Source organism: Puma concolor, chromosome D2, assembly GCF_028749965.1.
Source record: "Puma concolor isolate L17-30 chromosome D2, mPumCon1.1.hap2, whole genome shotgun sequence".
Taxonomy (NCBI): Eukaryota; Metazoa; Chordata; class Mammalia; order Carnivora; family Felidae; genus Puma; species Puma concolor.
In genome coordinates, this window is record NC_141677.1 from 61,544,105 (window position 1) to 61,555,239 (window position 11,135).

Here is an 11,135-nt window from a genome sequence, read left to right on the forward strand (position 1 = left end):
TTTTTGAAGGGTTATTTGTTTTTTTATAACAGGCATTGAAACAAGTTAACTCATTCCTATGTTAAGATGGGGCTGAGGGGTTCCCCTGTGTTTGGAAGTTCTAAGGCACTATGCAGACCAATAAACACGAACTACAAACAATTTCCAAGTGCTGTTGTGCTTCTTTCAATGGTGCTAGTGCCAGACATACTCACTTTTCCAATCTGAATACAATCAGGGACATGCTTACCTCCATTTAGTTCCTAGGACCCCTCTTTGGTTTGATGCAAAATCCTATTGGACTTGATACTTGTCTCCTCAGGTTGTGTTGTCTGTGAAATCAGTCTTCTAGGGCAGTGTTTCTCAAACTTTAAAAGGGATTTCTTCAGAATGTAGATTCTGACTTCTGGGGTGGAGCCTGAGATTCTGCATTTCAAACAAAGGGATGCTGATGCTGCAGTCTCAAGGAAGGGATTTCACCATCAAGAACCTGGAGGAAGTTTGCAGTTGTTCCAAATGAAGGATCTCTAAACAGAAACTTCTGTGTACATGTACCATTTTAGCTTGAGCACGCTTGGTACACAAGAGGTACTCAGAAGAACACATGCATGTGGACAGACCTCTGGGAAAGAGGGAGTTGTAGGAGTTATATCTGTTAGCAGAGTGCCTATTTTGAGAAAAGCAAAGGAGACATGGGTCCCCTGAGAAGGTTTATTACCTTACCCTTCAGAAGGTTTATTAATGGGAAGTAGTCAAAGGGTAGTGGGTAAAGGGATTGATGTCTGCTAATGTGAACTGAAATGTGATAAAACTTGGAATTAACTTGGCAGGCCTGGGCATTGATTTTTGAATATCATGACAGACACTTGGGAGGGTTTTCTAGTTCTCCCACAGGGAGAGTTCAGGTGTGAACTGTGACTCGGGAGGTAGGAGGATTATTTCCAGGATTATAGATTTGAAGAGATTGCTGCTGCTGTATTGCTCAGGGTTGGTGCAATGGCTTTACATTTCATGGAGCTGACCTAATGCTGAATGAATATGTAAGAGAGGAAGGGGTTGTCTCATGGGCAAATCATGAGGTAGGGGCATTTTTGGGGAATCGTCCCTCTATTACCATGGATAAAATGAAGGATCCTCTGTATTTGAGGTGGGAGTACAGGGGCTGGGGTGGTATCTAACGGCCTCTTCTGCTTAGTGGAGACAGGGAAGATGGAAGGGTGGGAATTCTCTGGCCGTGCGAACGGTAGTGATTGGGAGATCCTGTGACCCTAGTCTAGAGAGTCCAAGGACCGCTCAAGCCTCCCGGCTCACTCTGGAATGCGAATCCCAGCTGCGGCTCCGGAAACCGCAGTTCTGAAAAAAAGTGGCTCTAGCAGAGCGCGGGAAGGCTGGAGATTTCCCGCCACTACCGAGGGCGGGACACGTGACGTCAGGGCTCCGCCTTCACAAGGTGGCGGACGAAGGGCTCCGCCCTTACCAAGATGGCGACACTTGTGGCACCGGAAAGACCTTACAGATTTCGCCTCGATCCTGCCTCCGAAGTGGAGGCGGAACTGCCCTGTGGGGAGTGCCCGCCCCTTCCGCTGTGCCCCCGCGCCGCGCGATGACGTCACAACGGATCCGCCGTCGTTCCGCCGGGTTCCCGAGTTCCTGCGTTGTGCGCGTCAGCAACGGTAGTGACGCGTATTGCCCGGAGGATGGCGGACGCCGGCTTGCGCCGCGTGGTTCCCAGCGACCTGTATCCGCTCGTGCTCGGCTTTTTGCGCGATAACCAGCTGTCGGAGGTGGCCAGTAAATTCGCCAAGGCAACAGGCGCTGTGAGTGCGGGCTTGGGGCAAAGGCTGGGGTGGGATGACCACAGGACTTCGGGCCCTGACAGGTTCAGGTTTGCGGGTACGGAGGTCTCTGGGGTCTGCCAGTGCAGTATCTGCGGACCCTTTGTGCTGAGCTCCTGGCGGTGAGCCGAGAGCCTAGAGCCTAGAGTCTCCGCACCTGGTCTCCCACGAGGTCTCAGTAGATAGCGCAGAGTCTTGTTGCTTTTTTCTGGTGAGCGGTGCAACGACAGCAGCGTGGGATCCTCGTGGCCCAGGTCACGTGGCTGGCGGAGTGCGGCGAGGAGGGAGCGTGGTGTCCTGCCGGAGGCATTGGGGGCTCTTGGTTTCTCCTTTGGGTTTTACGCTGGCTGATGCAAAGCGTGACTTGACCATAACTCTCAGAATTTACCCGGGACTCAATGATAAAATTGCTTTTATATATAAATGAAGGATGGGATTTTTCGTTAGTAAAGAACAAAATGAGAGTAGAGGCATGGTTCTGCTTTAAGGTATATTGAAGCAGAACTGAGCATCAAAGCCCTAGCAAGCAGTGGTCTTGGATCTTCGACTTGTGGAATCAGGCACATTTAGATTTGGGACCAGGCTCTGTCACTTTTTAGGATGTATAACCTGAGCAGCTTGCCCAATCTCTCTGATTCTGTTTCTATTCCTGTGGGGAATGTCATCATCCACTTTATAGGATTTTTGTGAATTTTAGTAACATGATAAATATGAAGTGACAATCTAGGTGCCTGATGCTCAGGAAGCATCAATGAGCGAAAGCTGTTATGAGAGTTATATTAATTAAAGATGTTTTAAACACATGTAAAGAGAAGGTGGCTAGGGAGGTGAAAGGTTTGGAATCTCCCTTTCAAGAAGAGCAAACATGAGAGTAGAGTGTAGTAATCTTTGATAGTGTTCTTAGCCTTTGACTAAGAAGATAGGTTTCTTTGTGGCAGAATCAGGCTGCACAAGAACAGAACCAAATCAGCTTTAGAAATGACTTCTTTAAGCTGGGACAGCCTGCCATGTGATCTCCTACAACTGCTTTCATATTGGAACTTTTAAAAAATTTATTTTATTTTATTTTTTTTAGTGTTTATTTTTGGGAGAGTGTGAGAGCGTGGGGGAGGGGCAGAAAGAGAGGAAGACAAAGAATCTGAAGCAGGCTCCAGGCTTTGAGCTGTCAGCACAGAGCCCGATGCAGGGCTTGGACTCACAGACTCTGAGATCATGACCTGAGCTGAAGTCCGATGCTTAACCGACTGAGCCACCCAGGCACCCCTCATATTGGAACAGTTTTTGAATTGACTGTTAGGGAGCCTGCAGAAAGTGTTTCCACAAGGGGCTGGGTGGAATTGGGCCTTTGAGAATCAGGATTCTTTTATGTGACAAAAACTAATCCTTGTTGGATGGCTTACTAAGTGCTACATGGTGTTTCCAGATACTAAGTCCTTTACGTATGCTATCTCTAATTCTCTAAACCACTTAATAAGATGTATAGTATTATCTTCATGTTATAGTGAAGAAAACAGTCTCAGAAAGATTAAATAATCTGCTCAGAGTCACACAGTAGTAACAGATAGAGGTGAGTTTCATACCTGTACTCGTCTGATTCTGAGCCTATACTCTTATTGATACTGTAATGTCCTGCCATTATGTTTTTTTTATTGCATCAACTAATAATCTATATCAGTGTAATTAATAGCTGAATGGAATTTTGTATTGAGTATATAGCTTAGCTTTTTAACCAGTTTTGGAAGCTGGGTTCCAGTGATTTGGTATTATAAACCACATTGCAGCAAACACTCTCGTATTAATGTTTGTGTTCTTGTTTCATGGGTAAGGATACGTTTCTAGGCAATGCATTGCTAAAATAAAGGGAATGCACATTTTCTTAAAAATGTGATAAATAGGACTGACTGGGAATAGATGGTGCCAAAAACTATATACAGGAGTAACCCAAGCTTTTGATGTCAAAAATTGGGGGAGTACATAAACAGGCTATTGTTCTCTTAATTTAAGCAAGTCGGAGAAGTCTTCCAAAGGTGTAACATTTACAGCAAATGCAGTAGATATAAAACTGGCTACTTTTAATGAGAGAATAAAATAAGATCTAATTTCCCCTGGAACAACCAGGATAAAATTTTCTTATTGACCTTTCTTTTTTCTTCTCTAGACCCAACAGGACGCCAACGCCTCTTCCCTCTTGGACATCTACAGCTTCTGGCTCAAGTAAGTCTTCCCTGTACCACTGTGGCTATTTTTCCCCCCAAGGGGTCGGGCTGTGTTCCTTGGTGTGAGAAGGTCCTGAGCCCTCAAAGGTTAGCCTCATCTACTTCAGCAGGTCCACCAAGGCCCCAAAGCGGAAGTTACAGGTAAACGGACCAGTGACTAAGAAGGCTAAGAAGAAGACTTCATCCACTGACAGCAGTGAGGACAGCAGTGAGGAGGAAGAAACCCAAGGGCCTCCAGCTAAGAAAGCTGGTAAGGGTGGGCAGGTAGTTGGGGTTAGTGGTTCCCAGAAAGGGATTTGTAGCCTGCCAGTACCCATGGCTGATTTTCACTGGTGTCTGTGCTTTTGTTCAGTTGTACCTGCCAAGCGGGCCAGTCTGCCTCAGCATGGTGGAAAGGCTTCAGCTGAAGCAACAGAGAGCAGCAGCAGTGAAGAATCCAGTGATGAGGAGGAGGAGGACAAGAAGAAAAAGCCTGTTCAGGTTTGCAACTTGGGAGAGGAAAGAGGTTGCTTAAGGAATTAGAAAAAACCTGAAATCCTGGCTTATAGCTTGGAACCAAGGGATGGCAGTGGTATATAACAAATGACCATGGAGAAGAAAATCTGAGGACTTTGAGAGAGATGATAGAAGTATGAAGTTTGGAAAGGATATGCGAGGTTGAAATTGTACTCTTAATCTAGAGGAACCCGTTTTGTTTTCCCAGGTGATATTAGGTTTCTCTGGGATACTAAGACTCCCAAGAGTAAGAGTCTGTTTTGTAGGTAGGTGTTGGGAGCTCTAAGTAGGGAATGGCAGAGACAGGGCTGATACTTTTGTTTCTTATGAAGAGTTTGGTGCTCTTTTCAGATGCTTGCTTGCTTTCTGTCTTTCTTTTTTTTCTGTTTCTGTCTTTCTCTAAGTAAACTCTGTACCACACATGGTGCTCGAACCCATGATCCTGAGATCAAGAGTTGCATGCTCTACCAACTAAACCAGCCAGCCACTCCCAGATGCTTTCTTGTTTAACTTCCCCTTGCTTTTATTGTTCTGTTAGTTAGCCCCTAAAAAATAGTCTAGGATGGTTTCTACCTTAGGATGTACTTTGGGTACCAGAAGTTTGCTGATACTCCCCCTTATTGTGTGTTTTCTCACAGAAGGGAGTTAAGCCCCAACCCAAGGCAGTCAAAGCTCCTCCTAAGAAGGCCAAGAGCTCTGATTCTGATTCAGACTCAAGCTCAGAAGATGAGGCACCAAAGAACCAGAAGCCAAAGACAACACCTGTGGCAGCTAAGGCTCAAGCTAAAGCCTCAGCCAAATCAGGTACTATTATTTCTGTTCCCAAAAGCCCAGTCTGGGGTTGCTGTGGGGACTGGTATTAAAATTGCTTATTCGGGGGCACCCGAGTGGCTCAGTTGGTTAAGTGTCCGACTTCAGCTCAGGTCATGACCTCATGGTTCATGAGTTCGAGCCCCACATTGGGCTTACTGCTGTCAGCATGAGCCTCAGATCTTCTGTTCCTCCTCTCTTCCCCTTCCCCGCTTGCGCTCCCTGTCATTCTCAAAAATAAATAAGCATAAAAAAAAAAAAATTAAAAAAAAATAAGCATGTTTTCAAAATTGTTTATTCAGCACAGGAGTGAAATGGTAGTGGTTGTTGAACTAGAGGTATTGATTAGTGTCTTTTTTTTTTTTTTAATAAATGTTTATTTCAAGTATGAAAAGTAATGTTTAAACATTATCCAAAAATTATGATCAGCTTAACAAGTACAAAACAAGACTTCTGACAAAGTTTACAATTAGGTATAAAATTAGTGTCTTTTTTTTAAGAAGCTTTTTATCAATAAGTTAAGATTATGTAATTAGGAGTTCGGTATTAGAGATAGCTTACAGTAAGGAAAACTTTTTAAGAATGGTATCCATTTGCCATTCTTGTCGATTTCATAGACGATTTCTATTCTCATAGATCCCATTCTGTAATGACCATTTCTATCTCTATCCTTTGTCCTTTTCACTACCGTTATTTCTCCTGTGCATTCACTCCATAGGGCATGTGAGAGTTTAAACTTCTGTAGTTCTCTCATGGTGACAGGTTATGATTTATAGGAGCTTCTCTGAATGGAAGTTGGAATGAAAGATCTCCTAGAGCATATTTGAATTATTTACATTATATCATTATCTTAAAGATAGTTTTATTCTTGAAATTAGTCAGGAAAGTCATCCTTTGATAGTTAGCCACAGCAGTCCCCCTCATGCCTGCTCTAAAGGCAAGAGGACTGGTAGACTCCTAAGTTCTGAGCTACAGGTTTCTATGGTCCCTTACAGGCTTGATACTTCTTCTTCTTTTTTTTTTAATGGTTTTATTTATTTTTGAGATAGCATGAGGAGGGAAGGGGCAGAGAGAGAGGGAGACACAGAATCCGAAGCAGGTTCCAGGCTCTGAGCTGTCAGCACAGAGCCTGACGTGGGGCTCGAACTCACGGACTGTGAGATCATGACCTGAGCTGAAGTCTGACACCCAACCGACTGAGCCACCCAGGCGCCCCCGGGCTTGATACTTCTTAACGCTTTTTTTTTCCTTCTTAGGTACACCAGCTCGGGTGGCACCTAAAATAGCCAATGGCAAAGCAGCCAGCAGTAAGAGCAGCAGCAGCAGCAGCAGCAGCAGTAGTAGTAGTGATGACTCAGAGGAGGAGGAGGCAGCAGCCATACCTAAGAAGGTTTGGGCCGTAACTTCTACCAGAGGACTGGGCACGGGGGTGGGGGTTTCTCCATTTCCTGGCAGGATTGGTTGGACCAGCATTTTCCTGTGGTAACTGACTTTGTCTGTATAATGCAGACTGTACCTAAAAAGCAAGTTGTGGTCAAGGCTCCAGTGAAAGCAGCAGCCACCCCTACCCAAAAGAGTTCCAGTAGCGAGGACTCCTCAAGTGAAGAGGAGGAGGAGCAGAAAAAACCCATTAAGAAAAAACCAGGTAACTGGACATCGGGATTCAAGCTGCATGACTGTGACCAGATCCAACTGCAGGAGGATCTCTGCAGTCACCACGTGGACCTCTCCTTAGAACCGCTTGACATGACAGCTCGCTTCTCCCAGAGAAATCTGCATTGCTTGTTACAACCCAGATGCAGAAACGATATGCCATCATCTCTGCCATATTCTTTTGGTTAGAAATGACTCACTAATTTTAGCCCACACTCAAAGGAAGAGGAATTAAGCTTCATTTCTAGAAGGGAGCAGAATCAAAGAATTATTATATGTACATTAAAACCATTACATTGTCTTTCTTAAACAGGTCCCTATAGTTCAGTCCCCCCACCTTCTGCTGCCCTATCCAAGAAGTCCCTGGGAACCCAGGCTCCCAAGAAAGCTGCAGAGAAGAAGGAGACTGTAGAGAGCAGTGAGGATAGCAGTGATGAGTCTGGTGAGTCCCCACCTGTGGAGACTGGGTCTGGGAAGCTACATGAGGAATATGGAAGACAAAAATACCTCTGTCTCTTTTGCTTTTCGCTGAAGCAGGACAAACAGGGCCGTGTGGGTCTTTGCATCCTTCTTTTTATTGCTTTTGATTGGGTCGGGACTCCGGTCCCAGCCTAATGCCATAGGTTCTCTCCAGATTCGAGTTCTGAAGAAGAAAAGAAACCCCCAGCTAAGACAGTCATCTCTAAAGCAACCATTAAACCAGCTCCAGCAAAGAAGGCATCAGAGAGTTCTTCAGACAGCTCAGGTGAAGCATATGGAGGCCATCAGGGCAGTGGGGACTCCAGGGGCTCCCTTCCATTTGACTTGTTTATTCTGTCTTCTCTGTCTAGACTCTGACAGTTCTGAGAATGAAGCTCCTGCCAAGTCAACTGGTACCACCAAGAATCTCCCAAGTAAGCCAGCTGCCACTCCCAAGCAACCTGCAGCTAAATCAGCCACAGCTCCCAAGCAAGGTGCAGGCAATGTCCAGAAGCCTCTGACCAGAAAGGCTGATAGCAGCTCCAGTGAGGAGGAGAGCAGTTCTAGTGAAGAGGAGAAGACGAAGAAGACTGTGGCCACCCCCAAGTCAAAGGCAATGGCCAAAGCAGCTCCATCTCTGGCTGCCAAACAGTCCTCTCAGGGTGGTAGGGACAGCAGCTCTGATTCAGACAGCTCTAGCAGTGAGGAAGAGAAGGAAGAGAAGATATCAAAATCCCCAGTTAAAAAGAAGCCACAGAAGACAGCGGGAGTGGTAGTCTTTTCCAAGCCAGCCGCCACAAAGAAAGCAAAGGCTGAGAGTAGCAGCTCTTCCTCTGATGATTCCAGTGAGGAGGAGGAGGAGGAGGAGAAGCCTAAGGGCAAAGGCAATATAAGACCACAAGCGCTGAAGACCAATGGGACCTCTGCACTGACTACCCAGAATGGAAAAGCAGACAAGGACAGCAATGAGGAAGAAGAAAAGAAAAAGACAACCGCAGTTTCTAAGCCAGGTCCATATCCAAAGAATTGGGTGGGATATACTTTTGGGGGATGGGACAGGGAGAGGAGGCCTACGATTAGGCTTCCAGTTGTATGCATTCAGTGTGTGGGAACTTGGGAGGAGGAATAGGAAACTGGTCTCCTGAGTCTGGCTGTTTTGTAGGTTCAGGAAAGAAGCGGAAGCAGAATGAAGCTGCCAAGGAGGCGGAGACTCCTCAAGCCAAGAAGATAAAGCCCCAGACCCCCAACACGTTTCCAAAAAGGAAGAAAGTAAGTTATTTCTTTCTCAGGAGTCCGCTTTTAAAGAGTAGAAAGAAAAATCTGGGATCATCTTGACAACTCTCTGCCTGGCCTGCCCTAAATGCTCCTATGTGTAGCTGAGGAGGGCTTTTCTGTTACATGACAGAACATGTTTAGTTTCTTACTTCATTCTTCTCCAGGGAGAAAAAAGGGCATCATCACCATTCCGAAGGATCAGGGAGGAGGAAATCGAGGTAGATGCTCGAGTGGCAGACAACTCCTTTGATGCCAAGGTGAGGGGGGTGCAGGTGTTGGCTATTCTTGAGGGGAATGGGTGGAAGAGAGGACAGCATTTTGGTTTAGGTTGGTGGGAAGCTCTCTGGGTTCAGGTTGCCTTGAGCAAAGAGAAGAAAGTAACAGGGCCTTGTTATTGTCCTTCTGTGTATTAACCACTTCTCTCTGCTTACCAGCGGGGTGCAGCTGGAGACTGGGGGGAGCGAGCCAATCAGGTTCTGAAGTTCACCAAAGGCAAATCGTTTCGGCATGAAAAAACCAAGAAGAAGCGTGGCAGCTACCGGGGAGGCTCCATCTCTGTCCAGGTCAATTCCATTAAGTTTGACAGCGAATGACCTGGGGCCATTTGTGGCGAAGTAGGGTGATGATTGGAGACCACTTGCTTTCCCCAGTGGACCTGGGAACCATCAGCTCTCTTAAGGAAGGGTCTTGGTGAGGACAGTTTAGAATAGGTCCGAAGACTTTGCATTGTCACAACTCCTCTGGTCCTTTTCTGTGTCCATAGTTTTGTACAGATTTGTTTTTGAGTGTTGAGTAGTAAGGAGAACATAAGAGGAGTGTTTTTTTTTTTTTTTTTTAAGGAAAAAAAAAAATTTTTTTTTGTTGTCATTCCCTTCTCCCTGTTCTGTGGAAGTCCTCATACTGAGAAATTTGTATATTTTATATTAAATCATTTCCTATAGATTTTTGTTGTGATTTTCAGAGGTGGGTTCCCACAGATAAAATCTTAGCTATTGCCTAAAACATAGTGAGGGTCACATGTACGAGTTTTTATAATTGAAGAATTCTGCCTGTGTGAGTACACGGGTCCACATTTCATCCGTCCTACCCCTCAGTGCTTTGGGAAGAGGCAGTTAAGAATGATAATGTGTATATGTTTGGTAAGCATGCAGTGTGTAGTTCATCCCCATTCATGGGGTCTAGGACTGATGTTTTCAGCGAGCATGGACTTAACTACTTTTTGGGGTAAAATTCACTTTTGTTGGCAGACACAGTTCTGTTGTGTGAATGCTGTGGGGTTAGTCTGAATATTTTGTTTTCTGTAATTTTAACATTACCTAATGTTTGCAATACATGTTTAGTTTTTCAATTTGAAAACATAAAACTTTTCTATTGTTCAAAGGCTTTTTTTGATGACCCTTAATAGTACTAAGTTGAGGAGTACGTCTTGGTTTTTACATTTTACAGAACAAAACGACATTAATTTAATCTGAAAAGTACATATCACTTGGTATTTCTGTCTTGGTAACAGTGGTGACACAGAATTGATTTCATTAACTCCTACATGGTTGGAAATCTGATCGAAACGAAAGAATAAAAGCTATAATTAAAATTCTCAGTCTTCAGTAGGAATTAGGTTACATTAGTCAGGTGAATTTATAGGTAACCTGTGTATGTGCTAATGGAACTAGGATGAACCTTTATAAAGCATATTAGGTGGTAAGACTTACGTGGGGTGGGGTTAGTTGGTATGCATCCTAACAAGATTATGGTGTCTTGTAGTTGGAACATGGGAGCAATCGATGTGCCCCTTTCAGAACCTTAACTGTCAGTAACAGTGGAGAGAATGATAAAAACCAGTGAGCAGAAAGAAGACTCCCGAGGCCAAGCTAGCTTATTGTAAAGCTGTTGGAGATGACCGTGCTTATTAGCCAGAGCAGGATGGGGACGAAAGAGACAACAGCAAACGAGTCTGAGCTGTTCCTTTGGTGGGAAAGTGTGCTCTAGCTTTGTGGATGAGGGAGGTGTAGGTTTTAAGTTTAGCCTCCCCTTGTTTGGATTCCACACTTGCCAAGTAACTTGATAATTACTTGGTTTTCCCTGTAACTGCCTCTAGGAAGAACATACACTGTTCATGCTGACATAGGTACATCAGTCTGCATGGTAAAAGTTACACATCTTACTACAAAATAATAAACTGGCTGGTTTATAATGTGTCTTGGGAGTTTTTTATTGAGTCCAGAGCCCTCCCACCTCCTCAAACCAGAATTTGGGGGCCAGTTAGAGGGCTGGAATGAAGACTTGTGACTTCATTGTAGAACCTTCTTGGCAGTGACTTTTATTGTTCACTTTTGTCCATACCTTGTGTCATGGTGCCTTTTCCAGGCAAAATAGCCCAGGCTATGCATAGTCTAATAGGGGGTTGGCAAAATGG

The 11,135-nt window shown here is 44.9% G+C and overlaps 1 protein-coding gene across 2 annotated transcripts; it reads left to right on the plus strand.

The window, feature by feature from the left end:
• Positions 1–1,606: 1,606 nt before the first annotated feature.
• NOLC1 (nucleolar and coiled-body phosphoprotein 1) lies at positions 1,607–10,917 on the plus strand. Of its 2 annotated transcripts, none has more exons than XM_086680707.1 (13): positions 1,607–1,796; positions 3,973–4,028; positions 4,141–4,280; positions 4,383–4,510; positions 5,164–5,329; positions 6,592–6,725; positions 6,845–6,980; positions 7,302–7,430; positions 7,623–7,733; positions 7,819–8,457; positions 8,610–8,716; positions 8,887–8,979; positions 9,157–10,917. In XM_086680707.1, exons 1-13 carry the CDS (start codon positions 1,677–1,679, stop codon positions 9,313–9,315), a joined length of 2,118 nt encoding a protein of 705 aa, XP_086536833.1. In that variant the 5' UTR covers positions 1,607–1,676; the 3' UTR covers positions 9,316–10,917. The 2 variants fall into 2 exon arrangements, with proteins under 2 accessions (XP_086536833.1, XP_086536832.1); XM_086680706.1 differs by having other exon boundaries at positions 1,608–1,796; positions 4,138–4,280.
• The last annotated feature ends 218 nt before the right edge of the window (positions 10,918–11,135 follow it).